At 55.5% G+C, this 21,106-nt stretch overlaps 1 protein-coding gene across 6 annotated transcripts; it reads right to left on the bottom strand.

Annotated features, from left to right (window-relative positions):
• Positions 1-532: 532 nt before the first annotated feature.
• SH3GLB2 (SH3 domain containing GRB2 like, endophilin B2) lies at positions 533-17,348 on the bottom strand. 6 transcript variants are annotated; one of them, XM_053919776.2, is made up of 12 exons: positions 17,125-17,323; positions 12,573-12,762; positions 11,833-11,961; positions 7,437-7,570; positions 7,142-7,234; positions 5,015-5,077; positions 3,306-3,329; positions 2,690-2,779; positions 2,270-2,370; positions 1,958-1,972; positions 1,608-1,848; positions 1,056-1,304 (listed from the first exon to the last, which is right to left on the bottom strand). In XM_053919776.2, the coding sequence occupies exons 1-12, from the start codon at positions 17,185-17,187 to the stop codon at positions 1,197-1,199; spliced, it is 1,251 nt and encodes a 416-aa protein (XP_053775751.1). In that variant the 5' UTR covers positions 17,188-17,323; the 3' UTR covers positions 1,056-1,196. The 6 variants fall into 6 exon arrangements, with proteins under 6 accessions (XP_053775762.1, XP_053775751.1, XP_053775758.1 ...); XM_053919783.2 differs by having other exon boundaries at positions 12,621-12,762; positions 17,125-17,319; XM_053919787.1 differs by lacking the exon at positions 1,958-1,972 and having other exon boundaries at positions 533-1,304; positions 12,621-12,762; positions 17,125-17,348.
• Between the last annotated feature and the right edge of the window lie 3,758 nt (positions 17,349-21,106).

Below are 21,106 nucleotides of genomic sequence, written 5' to 3'. Positions count from 1 at the left end.
CCTGAAAAACCTCGCTTGTAGCCCAAACCCACCACCTGAAGTTTCTAGAATCAGACTTTCCCAGGCTAGGGTCCCTGCATGGCCACTTGCCAGTTATGGGACCGTGAGGAGGTAACTGTCTCTGTGATATTCCCTCATCTGTGAGGACAGATCTCGGGGCTCAGCGCCAGGCCCACAGGGAACACTGACAGCTGTCTATCAGTGAGCCTAGCCATGAACTTTGACAGTCCACCCCACTGCCCAGTCAGCGAAGCCCTTGGGATACACAATGACTCACACAGCTTCACATGCAGGAACTGTGCTCACTCCCACCCGAGTACACAGGCCCTGGGGAGGAAGGGAGTGCAGTGAACAGCACTTTCCAGAACTTTCCTTTCCCTCTGCCCTACTGCTTCTGGGCGGGGGGCCAACAGCACTGTGTACACCACCCCACACCCACAGGAGGAAGGGAGCAAGTGCGAAGTCTTCCCCTTTCCCACCCTCGGGGCCCGCCCTGGGAGGTCCACAACCCCAGACAGCGGCCCAGGCAACATGCACACCAAGGGTGGTTTATTATTCGTCACTGGCTAGAGAGCAAAGCACAGGCAGAGTAAAAAGATCCGTTAAAAAGTGAGTGTGGAGAGGTGCAGGCTGCAGCCGCCATACTTGGCTTGAGCTCTAGGGTACAATGGGAAGGGTAGCACCGGGGAGATGCTGCTCACTGGCCTGGCCCTGCCTCTCTGGCCAGGCTCCCCTCCACTCCATTCACCCAGAGGTGACAGCGTCCAGTCCCAGGGGCCTGCCACAGACCTGCCTGCCCTTCCCCCTTTGCTGCTTTTGGCAACTAAAGGCAGGTGCTCTCTTTGCCAAGGGTGAACCCCAGGGCTTCCTCAGGCCCTCGACGCTGACCCCCACAGGCCGAGGTGCTGAGTGTGGACGCTGCAGCCAGCACCTCCCTCATCAGAGGAGCCAGGAAGGCTGGGGTGCTCAGGGATGCAGGCATGATCGGAGCTCCAGAACCAGGTCAGAAGCAGGGCTGGGGGAGGGGCAGGGACATTCAATCTCTGAGACCCCTCACAGCTGGCGACAGGGCAGGGACAGGAAGGGGTTGGTCTCCCCACCCTGAGGCTGGTCACCAGCAGACAAGACAAACAGCAGGGCTGCAGCCATCCTGTCCTGCCCAGGCCGGGACAAGCAGGGGCCTGGGGAGGTCCTGCTTAGCTGAGCAGTTCCAAGTAGGTGACAGGGACCTTGCCCTTCTTGTTGCCCCTCTCGCCGATGAGCCAGTCGGGGTCCATGCCAGGCAGGCTGTAGACAGTGATGAGCTAAAGAGGAAAGCAGAAAGGGAAGGTCGCGCTCTGGCTGGTTAGGGTGGAACTGGTCCAGGAATAAATGGGGACAAGGTTGTGACCCCACTGTGATACATGGGCACCTGCACTCCAGAGGTGGGCATTCATCTCCTCATGGGTTCTACAGCTCCCCAAGGAATCCCCTGGCCTCAGCCTCTCCCCCAGGGCCCCTCAGAGACAAAGGCAGTGGCGTGGGGTCCGCAGGCCCAATGTGCCCAGTTCAGGTCCCAGGGCCCCTGAGCCAGGCTCCTCCCGCCATCCTTGTGGCACTGGACCCACCTCATCAGCCAGCAGGGCCAGCTCACTGCTGTCCGCTGCCTCATAGTCATAGAGGACCCGGGCCTTGCGGGTTCCACTGGCGGGTGGCGCCACCTCCTCCAGGCAGAGCGCGGCCTCTCCTGGAGGGGCTAGGCCTGACACCGAGGGCTCCATAGGCATGGTGGCCGCAGTGGTGGTGGGCGAGGTGCTGCTGAGGGGCGGGGAGGCGGGCTCTGTAGTGCCCACGAAGGTGCCTGGAAATCTGGAGAGTAGATGGCACATCTCAGTAGCTGGGAGCCATGTCCAGTCCCATGTGCCCCCAGAACACCAGGGGAGCCCACCACAGAGGCCAGGAGACCCCAGCTACTTACATGGCTCCCTGGGAGCTGGCAGCATGAAGGGAAAAGTGAAGCAAGGGGAAAGTGAGAGGCTCCGGGCCCTGTCCCTGACACCTCCCACCCTGCACTTGAGAAAGCACTCAGAGGTACCCAAGACCAGGGCCCTCACTGTCATCCAGTGAGGGGTGTGATGGCCCACCAGAGAGGGCTCCGGGCAGGGCCTCAGCTGGCAGCCCTCCAACCCGCCCTGTGTGCCGTGGGGTGTTCTGGCTTGGGAGAAGGCTCTCGCCTGAGGGAGGTGGGGCTGCTCATTGGGCCTGGGAGCCAGGGGACCCCAGTGGGCACCTGCCCAGCTGTTTCTGTAAGTCCAGCATGTGGCGGTAGCACTGCGCATAGTAAGTTGTCTGAGACTCAACGAACTCATGCAGACAGCGAAGGTGGTTCACCTGTGTGGGCAAGAAGCCAGTGGTGACGGGCCGGGAGGGGTGTCAGGGTGACACATTCCACTCCCACCCCAGCACAGCGTTCCAGGGGCTTCTGCCCCCACCTCTTGCTCCTTACTGAGGAGAGAGGTTCCCACCTTTTGGAACTTGCTCTTTCAGAACTAATTTACCCTCTTATAGACCATGGGCTCAAGCACGACCCGACCCTCCTATTTCCGAGATCCAGGTTTGCTCACGCGTCATTATGGACGATTGCAGTGGGGACAGTGGGGACGTGAGGGGTAACAAAGTGGATGATGGAGCAAGTGGGAACAGGACTCACGTGGGTGCTACTGATTCCCTCCAGCAAGAGACGGGTCACCTCTGCCTGCCGGTCAAACTCTGTCTGGGCCACTCGGAGCTCCTGCTCAGACTGGGGAGAGTGTGGTGACAGTGTGAGAGTGACAATGGCCCCCAGCTTCCCTCCCTATCACCTTCTCCTGTGCCAAGGCCCTCCCAGGAGTGGCCTGCTTCTCCCCTCCCTGGCAGATGTCACTTCCCTGTGGGGATGCGGATGGACATCTGGGTGGCAGGGTTGTACTTCCCACCCAACTTCAGGCTGGGAGCCCCACCCCCAGGGGGAGTGACAGCCTGCAGGCCCCCCGAGGCCCAGTCCCTGGAGAGCAGTCACAGAGACAGACCCTCAGGGGCTGTGCCCAGACTCCCCCCACTGACACCACCCACCAGGGGAAAATCCAACCCACAGTCACCTCTGGGAGCCCACTATGGAGGTAGTCTCCCCATAAAGGGGAAGCTACAACCCCCACAGCAGCCCCAGGGGGCAGGGGCACAGACCCAGAACTAGAAACAGACCTGAGCCCTGCCACAGCAGCAGTGCTCCGCCTCCCACTTCCCACTCCCTTCAAGTGTCTTCCCCCAAGCCCTCCAGCCCCACTCACCTTGTCCACCTCATCATTCCAGAGCTGCAGGGACCACAACAGGGCCGGTGAGCGGAGGTGGGAGGGGGGTACCGGTCAGCAGGGGACAGCAGGCAAGGGAAGACAGCTGTACCCCAGAGCCTGTGCCCTGCCCAAGCTCCTCGAGATCCCCAACCTCTCCACACCCCTGCCCTCCCCCAACTCAACCCAGAGCTGAGGCTGGGCTGAGGCCTGGGGCGGTCACACTTTCAATCACAGTCCAGTCCAGCATGCCGCATGCAGGGAGGGGGCAGCCAGCTGGAAAGTCCTGCTTGGGTTTCTCCTGTTATGCGAGCCCCGGGCCCTGACGAGGACTCGAGGGAGACCAAATGTCCCCCAGCCCCACCCTGACACTGGGCTAAGTCTGCTGGGTTGGGAGGCAGGACTGTGTAACCCTGTGTCAGTCACTGAACCTTTCTGTGCTTCAGCAGAGGAAGGCAGCCTCGTGCCCGAGTCACTGGCATTGGAGAGCAAAGAAACAAAGCGGGCAGTCGCCACCCTCCAGGACATTCCCCCTTTCATTCAGTCCAGAAAGGGGACGGAAGTGTCTAGAGAAGAAAGACCCCTCCTCCCACCAGGGCTCAGGAGACCCTTTGTGCGCCCCGCTGCAGGGCGCTAGTGGAGACGAGACCTGCCCTGGGGGAAGGGGTCCTACCACAGTGCTGCTTAGGGAGTCGGGTTGCGGGAAGCCACCTCCACCAGCCCAGACGGAGGGTGCGTGCCCAGCAGGTGGGCCCAGTGGACTAAACTGTGGTTGACGCCCCCGAGGGGTGATGGCCCAGCCACTGAATGACCACAAGAATGCACACGGCAACATGCTTGTGACAGAGGTGAGGAAGAGCCAGAGGGTCTGTGCGGGAGGATGTTACCCATGGGGGACATGGAAGCAGAGAGAGAAGGCAGAGGAAGGCACAGCAGTGGTTGTGGGTTGTGACCGACATCACTGATGGGATATGTGTGAATGGCCCATTTCCCAAACTAAACAGTAAATGCCAAATATCTCAGTAACGGAGAGCGAGAAGACACCCAGCCATTCAGAGTCCCGCCCCCACCCACCCGGCCCCCACGCTCGGTTGTAGTCCACTTCAGGACACACCCTGGACCCAGACCCCTGGGCCCTGGCACAGGCTGCTCCTTGTACTCTCCCCGTTCATTCTCACAGCCTCCTCACCCCCGAGACACCTAGCATGGGTGACACCCACGCAGCCAGATGACCTGCGCCATCCTTGTCACCTGTCTGTAGGGGTCTGTGAATGTGTAGCAGGCCAGGCCCTGGCCTCTTCTCTCCTCGGGGCTGCATGCACAGGGCCCAGTAGTCATGGATGGTGTGTGGGGTGGCGGGTAGTGCCTGCTGTGGTGGGGGGCGGTCAGGGCCATGTGTGGGGGTGTGCAGACTCTCTGACCCACTGGAGATAGGGCAGCTGCCATCCTAAGTTCACCACACTGCTCAGGGCAGCTGGTCTGGTCTCCACCTTCAGTGTAGAGGTCTCTACCTTTGCAGGGAGAAGCAAGGCCAGCCACATGAGCACAGGGCACAGGGATGGGCAGGAGATGGCACTCCTGGGACTGGCCGACCAGAAGGGCAGCCCCCCTGCCTCAGAAACCTCTGGCTCCTGTCTGCTAGGCAGCAGCCCCCGAGGTATGGGAGGGGCCGGGAGAGGCCCAGGGGAGGGTGGGGTAGGGGCGCTTACCGCGGAGGCGCTGGCGGAGAGAATGTAATTACGAGGTCTAGTCTCCTGAAAGTCAGGCACCGTCTAGTGGGAACAGAGTTCATGGGGGGAGAGGGGTCACGGTGGGCCGGAGCTGGGCTGGGGCCAGGAGGCTACAGACAAACACAGCACGGACCCTCTTCCCACACCCACCACCTGGAGAGGAGGTGGGCTTAGAGACCAGGAAGGTAAAGACGAGACCGAGTTGGGGTAGACACGTTGGAGAGGCCAGGAAATGAGATGTGACAAGGAGACAGCCTGTGGCTGCTGTCACAGACCTGGCCTCTGGGCAAGCCACAGGCTGGATCCAGCCCCTGGCTCAGAGGTCAAGGCCCACTGCTCCTGGGACCCCAGCCTCGCTGAGACGTCCCAGTTAGACCCAGTCTTCCAAACAAACCGCACCCCCCACAGCCGTCTCCACCCCAGAATCTCTGCACACGTCTCTCACTCCTGCAGAAAGGACCAGGCCCCTCCCCCACAATGAAGGTGGACAGATGGATGCATGGATGGACAGAGTGACAGGCTTTCAACATTTGCAAAAAGCTGACTCACAGGCTCCAATGCCTGGCATCCCCCCAAAACAGAGGCTACTCATGGTAGAAGCTCTGATGGGGAGACCAGCTGCTTGCAAAAGGCCCCAGGGCCGTGCCCGCGCTGGCCACGGCACTGTGGGCCCCGGGCCAGGTGGGCAAACCAGAAGCAGCACAGCACGTGGGACAGGTATACTCACATCTCCCTCACACTGAGCCAAGTTACCCAAAGCAGGACGGAAAGGAACAAAAACAAAGAGTTAGTGAGTCCACAGCACAGGCGGGAGCAGGCTCCCCGGGCCCCCGCAAGAGAGGATGCTACTCAGACAGGCAGATGGACATGCACACCCCGCCCTCTGGAAAGCGTCCTGGTTCATGTGTGTGTGTGTGTGTGTGCTTGGAAAGGGTGGGGACGAGGCAGTGAACTGCTGGTCCTCCGGGACTCTGCACCTGGGCTACCCGGGTCCCAGCTCTGGGGAGGGTACCCCGGACTCACCCAGAGGCCTCATGGGGCTGACCAACTGGAGGAGAGGTCGTGCCGCTCCAGTGACTAAAGGAGGGCTCCCCTGGTCTGGCTGATGGAGGAAAAGCTTGTTCTGGCCAAGCTTTTCCAGAGTGACAGGGAAGTTGTCCTGTGCAGGTGACTTAGTTAGGTCATCCTAATAGCCATAGGTCATCTACCCAACCCGAACAAGATTCCAGTGGCTGAACCCCTGCCTCCAACCTGGACCCCACACACCCAGATGAGCTGAGACCCTGTCCCCGGCTCTTGATGGAGGCCCACGCAGGGAGAGGGGGCACGCACACAGGGTTTGGGGCCAGGACTCCCATGAGCAGCTGCTGGGTGTCTGGGCCAGGCCTGGCCTTCCTTGGCAGGCACAGGTTTCCCAGCATGCCCTGCACGAGGTATTCCCCCCTTGGGGCCTGAGGGGGCCTTTAGGCCCCCACACCCACACGCAGACTGGCATGCTGAGAGTGTGCTTGGCCTCCTTGACAGGAGTGTGCTTCTGCCAACCCTGATCAAACTGTGCCATGCTGCACCCCACTGGCCCATCCAGGCCGCACAGGCCTCAGTGGGCAGAGTGTGAAGGGATAGCCCCTATCCAGGCTCCTATGGCCACCTGAAGGGGCCCCTTGGACATGCTCCTGAGCAGGCAGGCAGTCCAGCTCCGGGGTTCTCACACCATGGCAGGGGACCTGAGCGCGGGCACCCTGGGACCAGCGCTGCAGCAGCAGGAGTTAGTAAGGGGGAGCCATGCCCTGGCAGAGCCGGGGACAGAGCCGAGCATCCTGGGAGGGTGGGCAAGGGCACACGAGGGACTCCAACTATGTCTGTCCGGAGAGGCTGCAGGGTGCCCTGGGCCCAGGTCGGGGTGCTGCTGGCTGGCCCACCCCATCAATGTCATCCCTGGGACCCAGAGCTCAGGGTTCCCTTAGAGGTGCGACCTGAAGTGGCCGGCCCAGACCAGCACCCCCAGCCAGGCCTCTCCAGGCAAGAGCAGGGGAAAGAAGTCATGCCAACACCAGGTCCCTGCAGCGCCCCCCATGGCCAGGGGTGGGGGCCAGCAGGGACACCCACCGTGGCTTTGGCTTCTGCGGCCTTGGCCTTCTTTAGTCGTGCTTTGCAGGCATCCAAGTCTAGACGCCGGTTTTGGAGGAGCCGCCTCTCCTTCTGCGGACAAGGAACAGGGAGCAATGAGACGCTGGGCCACCCTGGGCCAGCTGTTCAAGACAGGGAAACTGAGGCCCAGGGAAGGAAGGGCATCCACTCTAAGGAACTCAGTCCACAAGAGCCATGGCTGAGGAGACCCCAGGGATGCTGAGTTCCCTACAGGGGAGGATACGAGGAGGCAGGGCGGTCCCAGATCCCTCACCGAGATTGTCTTCCAGTCCCCTTCCAGGAAGTTGCGCAGGGGCGTGAGGAAGTTGATGGAGGCTGTGTGGATAAAATCCCGCTCTGCGGCTCCCAGGCGCTTCTCTGCTTCCGCCACCTTGATCAGCGTCTTCCCTGAGGACACAGCATCAAAGGTGAGGAGGGAGTCAGGCTGAGGCTGCCCTGACCCCAGGATGCAGCGGGGAGCTCAGAAAGAGACGTGCTGAAGAGGCAAACCCCAGGTTGCTATGTGCAGAGCGGCTGATCCAGACAAACGTGGACTCAATCTACATATCCATCAACTGGGGACTGACAAATAAATAGTGGGACATTCATAACACAGAACATCACACTGCCCTTAAAAGGATGGGGGGTGGGGGCAATTTTGGGGATGACAGAGAAAGGAGCACCACGAATCTTCTCCCCAAAGAGCAGTAAAGGAAACTGGACAGAGTTGTCAAAAACAACCATTTCTGGGTTCCAGAAATTGACAAAAGGCAAACAACAAATTGAGACACATTTATCCCAGAACTACTGGACCTTGGTAAGAACAATGGCAGAGCCCTGCCTTCGTATCCTGGGGGTGCTCCCACCTCCTCCAGCTCTGTGATGCTGGAGCTCTTCCAGGGAGAGACAAGCCCTGGGGCTGTCAACTCGGCTGCTGGGGCCCAGAAAAACCCTTGACGCTGTCAAAAACAACAGCTATCTCGTGGCAGACAATTGGGAAAGGCCAGCATCCCAGCTAGCATGAAGCTGGAAAGCCAGTTGAAACAAGCAACAGACCTGCCAGAAATGTAATAGCAGATCGGGGAAACGAGGCCGTCATAGGGAGCCCTGGTAAACTCCCGGAGGCCGCCGGAGGTCTGGAAGGCTATGCTTGCGTGGAGGGAGCCCCAGCTGCCTGCTCAGGATGCTTCACACACCCACCCAATGAACAGTGGGCAGACATGTAAAGTGCTTTGAATGTGCTCCCCACCCCACTGGCAAGTGCATCAGGAAAGCCTTTATGGTGCAGTATTAGGCACGACCTCTGACCAATCACCAGCTGACCACTACTAATATATGCTGACCTAGAAGCAACTCCTAGGAAGCTAGGCTTAAAAAATAAAAAAAGGCAGAGGCATCAGTAGCTGCATAGTGCGGGGACACAGACTGAACACTGAGTTCAGGCAAGACTCTCAACAAACAGCAAGAACAACCCCCAGGGAGATCATAATCCAGAGTTGCTACATATCTAAAACGTCCAGATTCAACAAGATATTAGGAAACATGCAAGGAAACAGGTAACTATGGTCAATACATAGGAAAAAAATAGTAATCAACACACTGTCTCCAAGGAGGCCCATGTGTTAGACTTAGCAGACCAAAAAAGACTATAAGCAGCTATTACAAATGTCATAAAGAAAACTTCCCTGGCTGGTGTAGCTCAGTGGATTGACCGCCAGCCTGTGAACCAAAGGGTTGCCAGTTCGATTCCCAGTCAGGGCACATGCCTGGGCTGTGGGCCAGGTCCCCAGTTGGGGGTGTGCGAGAGGTAAGAGGTAACCAATCAGTGATCAATGTATTTCTGGTAGTCGTTGTTTCTCTCCCTCTCTAAGGGAGAGTTGTTTCCCCTTCCCTTCCTTCTCTCTAAAAATAAATAAAACAAAATAAGAAAAAAATGTTATAAAGAAAACTAACGAGACCCTAGCCTGATAGCTCAGCTGCTTAGCTGTCATCCTGATTCGCCAAGGTGGAGGGTTTAATCCCCCGTCAGGGCGTATACAAGAATCAAGCAATGAATGCATAAAAAAGTGGAACGACAAATTGATGTCTCTCTCTCTCTCTCTCTCAAGTCAATTTAAAAAACAGGAAAAAAAATAAAGAGTACCATTAAAGGTAATTATATAGACAACCATAAAAGACAATGTAATTTTTTCTCTTAACTGATTTCAAAGACAATTGCATAAAACAATAATTATAAAATTGCATTATTGGGCTTACAGGATACGAAGATGTAACATGTAGTATAATAACGGCACAAAGGAATAGGGAGGGAATGGAGTTATGCTGGAGCAAAGTTTCTATGTTTCACTCACATTGAGTCAGCATTACTCTGAAGCATTTTGTGATTGGTTCAAATGCAAAATGTAATTCACGTAAAACCACTTAGAAAAAATTTTAAGTAAAGAAAAGCAAAAAAATTTAAAACTCTAGAAAGTATCTATTTAACACAAAAGAAGGCAGTAAAGGAGGACAGATGAACAAAAATGACCCGAGACACAGAGGAAACAATACAGAATTGCCTATGTAAGTCCGACCACGTTGACATTAAATGGAAAAGGATTAAACAGTCCAATCAAAAGGCAAAGACTGTCAGATTGAATTTTTAATAAAGACCCAAATATATGCTACATATAAGACACACTTGGAACTTCAAAAACATAAATGGGCCCCAAATGGTATACCATGCCAACAATAACCACAGAGAACAAGAGTGGCTATACTACTATCAGATAAAATGGACCTGAAGACCAAAAAATAAAGGTACTCGAGACAAAGAGTAGTGTGATGCAAAAATGAGCCAATTCATCAGGAAAATATACAATTTAAACATACAGACCTCACAACAGAGCTCCAAAATATATGAAGCAAACACCAACAAATTGAAGACAGAAGCAGCGAGCTGAATAGAAACAGTTGGAGACCCCAATACTCTCAATAATGGACAGGACAACATGACAAAATCAGCAAGGATTCAGAAAAATTGAACAGCACTATCAACCAATCTGTCCTCACTGTACCCAACAACAATATAATATACAATCTTCTCAAGTGACCATGGAACATTCTCCAGGAGAGACCATATTGTAAGCCATAAATGAGTCTTAATACATTTAAAAGGAAGACTTCCAATGAAGATGGCGGCATAAGTAAACACGGCTCACCTCCTCACACTACCACATCAAAATTACAACTAAATTATAGAACCACCACCACCCAGAACTGTCAGAAATCGAGTTGAATGAAAGTCTGTCAACCACAGAATTAAAGAAACCACATCCATCCAGACTGGTAAGAGGGGGACAGACGTGGAATGGGCTGGTCCCATATCCACGTGTGGTGGATAACAATTCGGGAGGGATATCTCAGGAGCAAGGAGTCCCAGCCCCACGGCAGGCCCCCAGCCCAGGGTTCCAGTGCCAGGAAGATAAGTCCCCACAATTTCTGGCTGCAAAAACCAGGAGGGATTGAGTCAGTGGGAGGAACTACTGGAGCCCCAAACAGTTCCTCTTAAAGAACCCCCACACGGACTCACCTACATAGACTCTCTCCCTCTGAGTCCAGCACTGGGGGAGCAGCTTGAATAAGTTTAAAAGTATTAAAATCATACGAAGTATGTTTTCTGACCGAAGTACAATCAAATTAGAAATCAACAACAGAAGGAGGCTTAGAAAATCCACAAATATCTGGAAATTTAACACCACCATGCTGGTGGAAATGTAAAATTCACACAGTCACTTTGGAAAAGAATTTGGTAATTTTCTTAAAAACTTAAATTTACCAAATGACCCAGCAATTGCATTTCTAGGTATACACCCAGGAGAAGTGAAAACATTTGTCCACGCGAAGGTTTGCACGCAAGAGTTTACAGGGAAATAACCCAAATGTCTACGAATGGTGAATGGATAAAGCAAATGTGGTATATTCGTATACTGAAACACTCTTCAGCAATAAAAAGGAATGAAATCCTAAATCACGCTATAACAGGGATGAACCTCAAAGACATTATGTTAAGTGAAGAAGCCAGATACCAAAAGCAATACATCGCACGACTCCATTTATATGAAATACTGAGACCAGGCGAATTGATAGAGCCACGAAGCACATTAGTGGTTGGCTGGGGCTGGGAGGGGAGAATGAATGTAAGTAGACACCAGGGATTTTTTGGCAGATGATGAAAATGTTCTTTAAACTGGGGGGGGGAGATGTTTGTGCAACTCTCAATTTACTAAAAATCACTGAACTTCACACTCAAAACAGGTGCACTCTAGGATATGTAAGTTATACCTCAATAAAACTTTCTACAGATTAAAGAAATAAACACCAAGGGGCTCTGTACGTGCTCCTGTGCACAGGTGTCTGTAATGCAATGCCAAGTTTAAGGGTCAGTGGCAGAGCGGACACACTGTGATCCCATTACAACTGCACACGAAGCAAACTGGTTAAGAGAGGCCTCACTCTTTTCTCTATTCTCATCCGCAGTGCTTGGGTTTGGACAGTTAGAATGCATAATTCAGGAATTATCAGTGTAATTAAAACAACCAGAGGAGGGCGTGGGGAGGGAGGGGAAATTAGAGAGGGAGAGACCGTGCTGCCCACTGCCCACCGCCCAGCAGCTGCGGGGCCCGGCTCACCGTAGGGAGTGGTGGGCCCCAGCTCACTGGCCGCCTCTGCCATGTACTGAGCCAGCAGCTCCCCGTTGGTGACCCTTGAGGGCACCTTCCTGTCCAGCTTCTCATACAGGAACTCCTCCACTCGGGCACCTGCGGGGAGACAGACGGCAAGTCATAGGGCTCTTTGGTCCAACCCGAGAATGAAAGCCAAGCTGACAGAAACAGACCCAGAGCAGGGTCTGCCCGTAGCAGCCTGGCGACTTCCAGAATATTCTCTTGCTGATGCCCACTCCTATGAGATTGGCCCTCGACCCTGTGGAATCCTTCACTCTAGAGAGGGGGAAGCCGCAGCTCAGAGACACAAAATGCCTGCCCTGGGTCCCACGGTGGGCGGTGATGGCTGGGCCGGCACACAGTGGACTCACAGGCAGCCCAGCATTCCCCACCCCTGCCCCGACACCCCTGTGCCAGGCTCTCCCACAGTCTGCTTCTGCTTGCTCCGTGCTCCAGTGTGACTCGGGGCAGGCCCTCTCATGGAAGAACCTGGCCAGCGTTCTTCCCGCCTCTCCTCCCAAGTCTGTTTCAGCTTCCGGGCATTTCTTCAAGTCCTCTGCATAAAACGTAGCATTTCCACTGTGCCCGAGAGTGTGCCTTAGGGCCCAGCACCAACCCAACCTCTGTGTCCTTTAACTGGAACCGCCCCCGCAGCAGCCATAAGCCCCCAAAGTCTCAATCAGATCTCACCCACTGGCCACTCCCACCTGCAAGCCTCAGCCACCAGCCTCCTGCCCTCGCCCCAGTCCACTCACTGGGGTTGGGCTGCAGAAGCACCTCCGTCTGCCTCAGGATCTTCTCCGTCCAGTTCTTGGTGCTGTCCGCCCGGGCCAGGAGGTTCTCAAAGTGGGCATCAAGCTCGGTCTTCTCGGCCTGGCCGAATTTCTCCTCCGTGAACTGTGGAGCGGGGAGTGTCCAGGGACAGAAAGGGCTCAGACGGAGGAAGGGAGGACTGCCCCTGCCCCACCCACCTACCCCTTCCCGTTAGCAACTTGCTCTGTAACCTTGATCAAGTCAGGACCCTGCTCTCGGCCTCAGTTTGCCCCTTTGTGAAATCAGGCAGCTGGACCAGAGCTGGGGTATCATGGCTTCTTTCGGAAATGCAGTCGAAGATATGGACCTCTCCCCCGCCAAAAGCACTTTTGTACGAAATCTGGCATACAGCCCTGGCTTGAGTGGCTCAGCTGGTTGGAGCACATCCCATAGACCACAAGGTCGCAGGTTCAATTCCCAATCAGGGCACATACCCAGGTTACAGATTCGTTCCCCAGTTGGGAAGCATACAAGAAGGCTGACTGATGTTTCTCTCTCTCTCTTCCCCCTCCCTTCCTCTTGCTCACTAAAAGTAATCAAAGAATGTCCTCAGGTGAGCAATTTTTTAAAAACGTAAAAAAAAAAAATCTGGTGTACAAGTTAAAGGGGTAAGAAACCATTGGGAAGCCACTGCGAAGGGTCCTCCGAACCTGACTCTGCAGGAAAGAATTCGGTAGAAAGCGCTCACGGAATAAACAAGCACAAAGCAATTTCTGGGGTTATCAGAAGGCTCAGTGGGGGGAATGGGAGCGCCTGGGGCAGGGCACCAGGGGAGTGAGTGGTTTCAGAACTAGAGGGACCTGATTCAAGTCTGAATTCTGCTGCTCTTGAGCCGCGTGACCTCTCTGAGCCTCGGTGTCCTGAGCCGAAAAATGAGGATAATAAGTAACAGCACCCCCTTCACAGGCTGTGAGCCCGAACGAAGGAAGACGTGGGTGAGACATGCAGGCCGGAGTCTGGCAGGGTGTCGGCATTCGAGGCGAGGTGCTACGGCTGCCGTGAGGAGCGGATGGGAGGAGAGACGGCCGGGAAGCGAGGGCGGCGTGGGAGGAGGCCCACATGGCTGGCCTCCAGCCACCCGGCATGGTGGACGGGGAACACCGCCAGCCCGTCAGAGCCAACTTGGAGCATACTGAGGGCCCAGAAGGCTCCGCAGCCCCACACCAGGGCCAGGCAGGAACCAGGATGTCACACTGTTCCCCCACGAGAGCTGTTTGTGGGCCACCAACGAACGACCAGAAACAGCCTGGCCCCTCTGCTCTGGAAGGGCCCTTGGACGAATGTCTCCGCTTTCCAAACAGGGACTCGAAGGCCTCTCCAGCCAGGGGAAAGAGCCTGCTCAAAGTCAAGGCCAAATAGCAAAAGGGTGACCATCACAAGAACAGGACTGGTAATAACAACAGATACAGCTGACCGCCTCTGTGGCCAAACCCTGGGCTAAGGGCTTTATGCTGCTGATCCACCCATAGGTCTAAGGGCCCTTCGAGGCAGGTCGGGCATCATTTCCCATTTCACAGATGATGCCACCGAGGCTGAGCAAGGGGCAGACTGTGCTAGAGTCAGGGTCTTTGTGGCCTGGAGGCCCTTCCCAGACCATTCGGCGAATAAATTATCCAGAGCCCAAGGACAGCTCCAGCTGAAGGGAAGGGGGGGCGGCCAGCCACCGATAGTCCTGTGGCTGATCAGGCCGCAGGTGGCCATCAATTATGCAACAGGGCTTGGGTTTCTCCCTGCAGGGCTGGCGGGCTGTGCTCACAGCCTGAGATCCCACCAGGGACCAGCTGCTCCCGGCCTCCTCTGACCTCCCCGGACTCCTCATCCTCCTCACCTTCACCAAACTGAGGCCTCCCAGAGCCAGGCCCTGAACAGGCCTACCTCACCCAGCCCGTGGAGGCTGTGGCATTAGCCCCATTTTCCAGATGAGGAAACTGAGGCTCAGAGAGGCACCTCTCTGGGCCTTGGTCTCCCACCTGGAGGATGGGGCTAACAGGACCTAACTCAGAATATTTGGAAGGTGCTTAGTTCTATGGCCACACACAGTACAGCTGTGATGAACGTTGGCTGGGGTCCGCAGCATCATCAGTAAAAGGCCTCCTCCCTCAGGCCCCTCCTTGGCTCTCAGGAGCTACCTAGGAACCTCCTAACCCCAACGGTACCAGTCACCTGGGTCTTGGTGACGTGCACCTGCCTTACCAAAGTTAACCGCAGCCCTCGCCACTGAGCTTCGGGGCCACCCATCCCTCCCACCTCATATCCACCCAGGTTCAAAGTCCTCCCAGGCTTTCCCAACTTCTTGGGCATCCATCCCACATCCACTGCTCCCTGGCTCAGATGATGACGAGGCCACTGCCTCCCTGACTTTTATTATTATTACTCCTACCACTGCTATTACTATTACTGTAACTACAACTGATGGTGTTAGCACGATCACTTCCACAGCCCACTCCTACCCTCGCTGGATCTTACACAGACATGCCTTAGGCTTTCCTGCCACAGTGCCTTTAGCTGGGCCGTTCCCAACTTCACAAACCCTGCCCGACTTCCAAGCACAGTTCGGGGACTGTATGTCCTTACCCAGCATGTCCTGGGACCTACACAGATCAGCTGTCCGTGCCTTGATGCTAAAGCAACCCCTCCCAGGCCCCCTGGCTGACTCCTATCCCAGGACAGACAGGCCTTGGGCAGGTCCTCTGAGCGTCCTGTTCTGCGTACTTCCCATTTCAGGCCCCTCGCTCCTCTCGCCTGCCACCCCTGCCCCATCCCCAGCGAGGGGAAGAACCCGGTGCTTCAGAAGCTAAGGCCTGCAGGCCAAGGCTGCTGCCAGCAACATGGCAGCAGCAGGGGGTGGGCGTGCAGAGCCAGAGAAAGCCTCTATTTATAAAGCTCCCAGCTCCCTCCTCCACCCTGGAGGCTGGGGCCTGGGCGGTGGCTCCCACTCCACTCCGAGAGGGGCCGCCCAGTGGGCCTGCCCCCTCCAGGCGAAGCAAGGCCACAGGGTCCAGGCCTCCCATGCCCAGGCTCTGCCGGTCCTGGCCAGGTCAGGTGCTGGGGCCCCACGAAGCAGGAAACCAGATCAGGTTCTTCCGAGATGTATGAGATAACACTGTCGCTATACCAACACTGGGGAAGATTCCCACCTTTCAGAAGCTACTGGGGTTGTCCCAGGGGCTCTGGGGTCCTAGCATCCCCACTAGGGCTGGAGTCACGCTCAGGGCTTGGAACGAGAGCAGCAAGCCCTCAACGGGACACTGTGCTTTCTAGTAAACATGGCCACATGGGCTTCCCAGAGACTGTTCTCTAGGGCTGGGCTCCTCCAGAGAACAAACCCGGGAACGACAAACACCAGGCCTGGTCCCAGGGCACTGGGAGGACAGAAGGCCGCGGGGGCAGACTGGTGCACACCAGACGACCAAAGGGGACATGAAGGCTTCAGGAGTGACTTGCCCAAGGTCACATGCAGCGCAAGTGCAGTATCCACCACATTGACACCAATAGTGAGCTTGCCTGGACGGAGCACACGCATGCAAAGTGCCAGAGGGCCCTCACATCCACCCCGGGGGTGGGACGACCGCTTATCCCATTTTCCAGATGGAGGAACTGACACCCAGAGAGGTAAACCTCTTCTGCAGGGTCACAAGAGGGAGCATCCATGCCCTAGCTGACTCTGGATCTTCACCATTACATTCGGCTGCCTCGGTTTCTTTCTCTGCCTCCCAGTGGATAGGACTTGTCCCAGTCCCAGCATTACTGGTCTGGACAGCTTCCCAAGGTACCCAGCCAGACCCCAACCCTCTCCCCAACCCCCATGCCTGGGGAAATAGAGGAAATAGGCCTCCTAGGGAGCAGAAAGGAAATTATCCCAGCTCTCTGGCTTCCGGACTGACTATCCAAGCGTGTAAAAGGGACCTGTGGGAACCTCGTACCAGCCCATTGCACAGGAGCAGAGACTGAGGCTCAGAGGAGGGATCGCAGGGGATACGTATGTCCTCGGGCCTGGATCTCAGGCCTCCAAAGGCCTGCCGGGAGCCAGAGTCACTGCTGGACAAGGACAGGGCGACAGGCACCGCTTGGTGCCCTCTCCCCTCCTCAGCGGAGCCCCCACCGGGACCTGGGCAGGCGCCAGGGCAGCGGGGTGACTCCGCCGGCCGAAACGATGAACACTGATACTTCCCTCACAGGCAACAAGGCCGAGGCCGGCTCAGTCCCCGGACCCGCGCCACGCCTAGGGTGCGGCCAAAGTGGCCAGCCGCCTTGAGCTCTCTCTCCTGGGCAGCGCAGAAGGAGAATGAGACATGGTGGGGCTAAGGTGTCCCCCCAGCGGAGAAGGAGGTAGCAGCCTCAAGGGGCTTCTGCGCGCTCCGGGCTCTGTTGCAGGGGTGCTGCGGGCCCGCCCCACATCCGGGCCCCGGGAACCGGCCGCGCGGGGCCCAGGGCGCACGGCCTCACCTGCACCGCCCGAGTGAAGAAGATGCCCGCGTCCGACGCCAGTTTCTTCATGTTGAAGTCCATGGCACACCGCACGGCGGGCGGCGCCCGGCCCCAGAGCAGCCTGCCGCCCCCCGCCCGCCTTTGCCGGCCCGCACCCCGCCCACCTGCTGCCGGTGCGCCCGCCCTCCACGAGCCCTCCCTCCCGCAGCAGCCGCTGCAGCCGAGCCAGCCGGAGAGCGCAGGGCGGGGCAGGGGGTGCGGGGGTGGAGCCTCCCGGGCCGGGCGGGGCGGCAGGGCTGGAGCTGCTAGCTGCTGCCCCTTGCGGCCTTCTCACGCCGCCTGGCGAGCCTCTCTTGCTTCCTCACCTCTTGGACCCTCGCCCGTTGGTGCCTCTTCATCTTTGTCCATTTGCAACCCCTCCTCCGCTTGGCCCTCCATCTCCCTACTTCTGGACCTCTTTTGCCCTGGGCCTCTCTGCGCTGCTCACTGCCACCATCACCACCTTGAGCTCTCTCCAGCACCCTTTCCTCTTCTCCCCTTGACCTTGGTGACACTAAGAACAACTGAGCCAGGGGACAGATCGGCTGGGGACTACAGCAGGAAAACGCTGTTTGTCCCCTACCCCCAGGCCCTTAGGTCTCAAAGTTGGGGGAGGGTGTACAGAGGGGTTACAGGAAGGGAAGAGAAGAGGGGTGCTTCCATTCTGCCCACGTGGGGGAAGGAGTGGAGAATGACTTTGAACCTAGCTCCTCACAGCCCCAGAAAGGCAAAGGGATGGTCTGCTGTTAAGTGCCCCCTCCGGTGAGGCTTGAGATAGGACTAATTACCTGTTTCCACCTCTCGACCTGCAGGATTCATCTTTCTAAACTTGTGGAGAGCGCTGTTCCTGAACTGGTGTGCTCTCCTCCCTGCTTCTGTCCCCTGGATGCCTGGCTTTATTTCCCTACACTTACCCCAGTTCCCCGTCACCTACCCCAGCCTGTCTGTGCACAGGAGCCTTGAGTCACCTGCGCCTTTGCTGATAACCCAGACCCTGGCCCCACTCCCAGCCCTGGTTCTTTCGGGGGGGGGGGGGGGGGGCCCAGGCAGGTGGAGTTTTGAAAAGCTTCCAGGGGATTTAAATGTGCGTTCCAGGTTCAAAACCACTGATCTGAATTATTATGTATGTGGAGCTATCATCGGCTTCCTGTCTCTTACACACTTTGAGATCATCTGTATGTGTTTCTTTGTGTATGTCTGTGTTCACAAGTCCTTGACTTACCAGTATCTGCCTATAATTGACCCTATCATTTATTTAGCCAGCATCCGGCCATATTGTCAACAGGAAGGACCTGGTTCTTCTTGCTGACGCATGTAAAGAATTACATATCAGCAAATCTACTAGCATGCAATCAGGGTTTATCAGTGATCTGCTCCCATGTAAGGGAAAGGACCTAGCTAAGGTGAGGGGGTGAAAGGCACAGGTTCAGGGCAAAGCAGAGCTGCAAAAGGAAGGGCAGCCGAGAAGGCTGGAGTGGCAAGTCCCAGGTGGCCAGAGGCCAGGTGGCCTAAGGTGGGTGGCCAGACAGCCAAGAGAGGTAGCCCTTTGTTCTGAGGACTTACATAATTTGCGGGATGGGGGTGAAGAAGTTACATGTCGATTGGCGGGTAAAGGTGGTACCAGCTTTCCCTGGGGGAACATGACGACCCAAACTTAGGTATGTGTGTGGGGTGGGAGTTCTGTTAGTCTGAATCCTTATCTTGTTCCAGACTACATTTGTTCATCTTTTTCTTTTCTTAGTATTTTAAAAAGATTTTATTTACTTATTTTTAGAGAGAGGAGAAGGGAGGGAGAAAGAGAGGGAAAGAAACATCAGTCGGTCTCCTCTCACATACCCCCAACTGGGGATGAGGCCCACAACCCAGCCGTGTGCCCCGACTGGGAATGGAACCTGCGACCTTTCGGTTCACAGGCTAGTGCTCAATCCACTGAGCCACACCAGCCAGGGCTCCATTTGTTCAGTTTATTGTAAAACAGATACGTGCCAGGAGGCAATTAATTAAAGCTGGGACAGTTCCCAAAGTTATTCATGGGCTCTTTCTGTAAGCATGAGGGACACCCTCATAAAACAGATGGTGACCACAGGTAGGCAATTAACCAAAGTTGTCTTATGGGCAGCTTCTTTGGGCACCTTGGGCCCTGGCCTGGGGATGAAAGCACAGTTTCAAAGCTTTCTTTCCCAGATAGTGGAAATACTCCATAGAATTTCGAGGACTTCCCTCCTTCCTGTGCTAACATAGTGTTTCTTGTGACGTTGGGACACCTGGCACCATTATTGGACCAGGCTCAGGACTGCTGAGTCAGCAGGTGAGACGTGTGTCTCCCTCCTCCTCCCTGCCTTGGTTTACTATTCATTCTGCCTAAGTGCTAAAAGGAATTTCCTGGCAACCAGGATGCTAGAAGCCGGCTGGTAACGCCCACGTAGTCTCAGAGTTCACCCTATGCTGTCTCCTGCCTCAACGTCATCTTTCAACAGGTATATATCAATATAGTTACATATTTATTCACTCAATAACTCACAATGAGCACTGTTAAAGAAAAAAAAAGTATTCATGATACTTGTTAGAGATGGTAAAGAAGATTTTGTTCAAGAGAGGCTAGCACAGTGGGGGTTTGCAATAGGGGAGACAGATCAGGCTCAACTCCAAACACAACGTCAAGTGGACATTTACAGCCAAGGAGCAGGGTGGGGGCAATGGATGGAAAACGACCAAGAGGAAGCATCCAGGCTAGTGAGATTCTTGCCAAAGGCAAGCCAGGGTGATAAGATGTGGAGGGTGGAGAATAAGGAACTCCATTAAGTATAGAGGATGATCAGATACCAGCAGTGGGGATTTTTGCTAAGCTGACTCAGCAGCATTCTGGCAGAATGTTCCTACCAGGGTGGAGATGGAAGCCCTAGGCTGAGCCTAGCTGAGCAGGGGGCTCAGAGGAGCCGACTCAGGATTGGTCAAGGAGGGAGCACTTTTTAGCACCTGTTATGTGCCGGGGACTGTTCTAGACAACAGGCAGGCAGCGGCGGACAAAGCAGTGCCCCTCTCCTCTTGGGCAAACAGATTCGTAACATGTCCGGTAACAAGTCCTAGGAAGAGAAACACAGTGGAGTAAAGGGGAGAGAGTGAGACAGTAGGCGCTGGTTATTGCTGCTCTCAGAGCTGTCCCCAGTCTACACCCTGGTTTCACTTATTCTTCTAGCTCTCCGCCTGACAATTGCCATTTTTCTAACAGCAATGGCCAAAGTGTCCTGAGCCTGTACGGGGCCCAGCACTGAGAACTTTCAAGTGAATAATCCCGTAAGATTCTCATAACAGCTCAGAAACCATCCTCCTCCTCATTTTAAGGGTGAGGAAGCTGAGGTTTAGAGAAGTTAAGTGGTTTGCCCAAGGTCACAGGGAAGGAAGTGGTGGATTTTAGCCCAGAACTCCGGTGGCCCAGCGATGTAGCCCACTCTCCTTTGCTCTGGCCCCCTCTTCCGTGGCTCATTGGCTGCCATTCTCTCTGCCACCCTGAATCAGAGAGGCCAGATTCTCTCTTGCCTCTGGGGCATATCCCATGTTGTTTGTGCAACTCCTTCCCCTCCTTCCTGTCCAGCTCATTCCTGCTGATTCTTCAGGTCTCCCTTTGGATGTCCCTTTCTTTCGAGAGTCTCTTAGCACTGCATGACAGCCCCGGTCTCCCTTGGTATTCCCCACATTCCTGAGTTTCCCCCATTCCAGCAATATCACACAAGATTATATGGAAGTATCTTTATTACATATCTTGTCTACCCCTGTGCTCCCATGTCCAGCCAAAGGGCTGGCACACAGAAATATTAGTTGTTGAGTGAATGAAAGAATATGACCTTGCTGATAATTATAGTTTGAAAACTTAGATGTGCCCAGCTATAAAAGGGCTGCTACACAGTTTTCTTCCAAGCCCCACCCAAGCCCTGTGACTCTGGCAAGGTCGAGATTCCACCCC

This window comes from Desmodus rotundus, chromosome 1 (genome assembly GCF_022682495.2).
Source record: "Desmodus rotundus isolate HL8 chromosome 1, HLdesRot8A.1, whole genome shotgun sequence".
Taxonomy (NCBI): domain Eukaryota; kingdom Metazoa; phylum Chordata; class Mammalia; order Chiroptera; family Phyllostomidae; genus Desmodus; species Desmodus rotundus.
The sequence above is the reverse complement of the archived record's forward strand: the minus strand, read 5'-3'. Positions and strand labels throughout refer to the sequence as shown.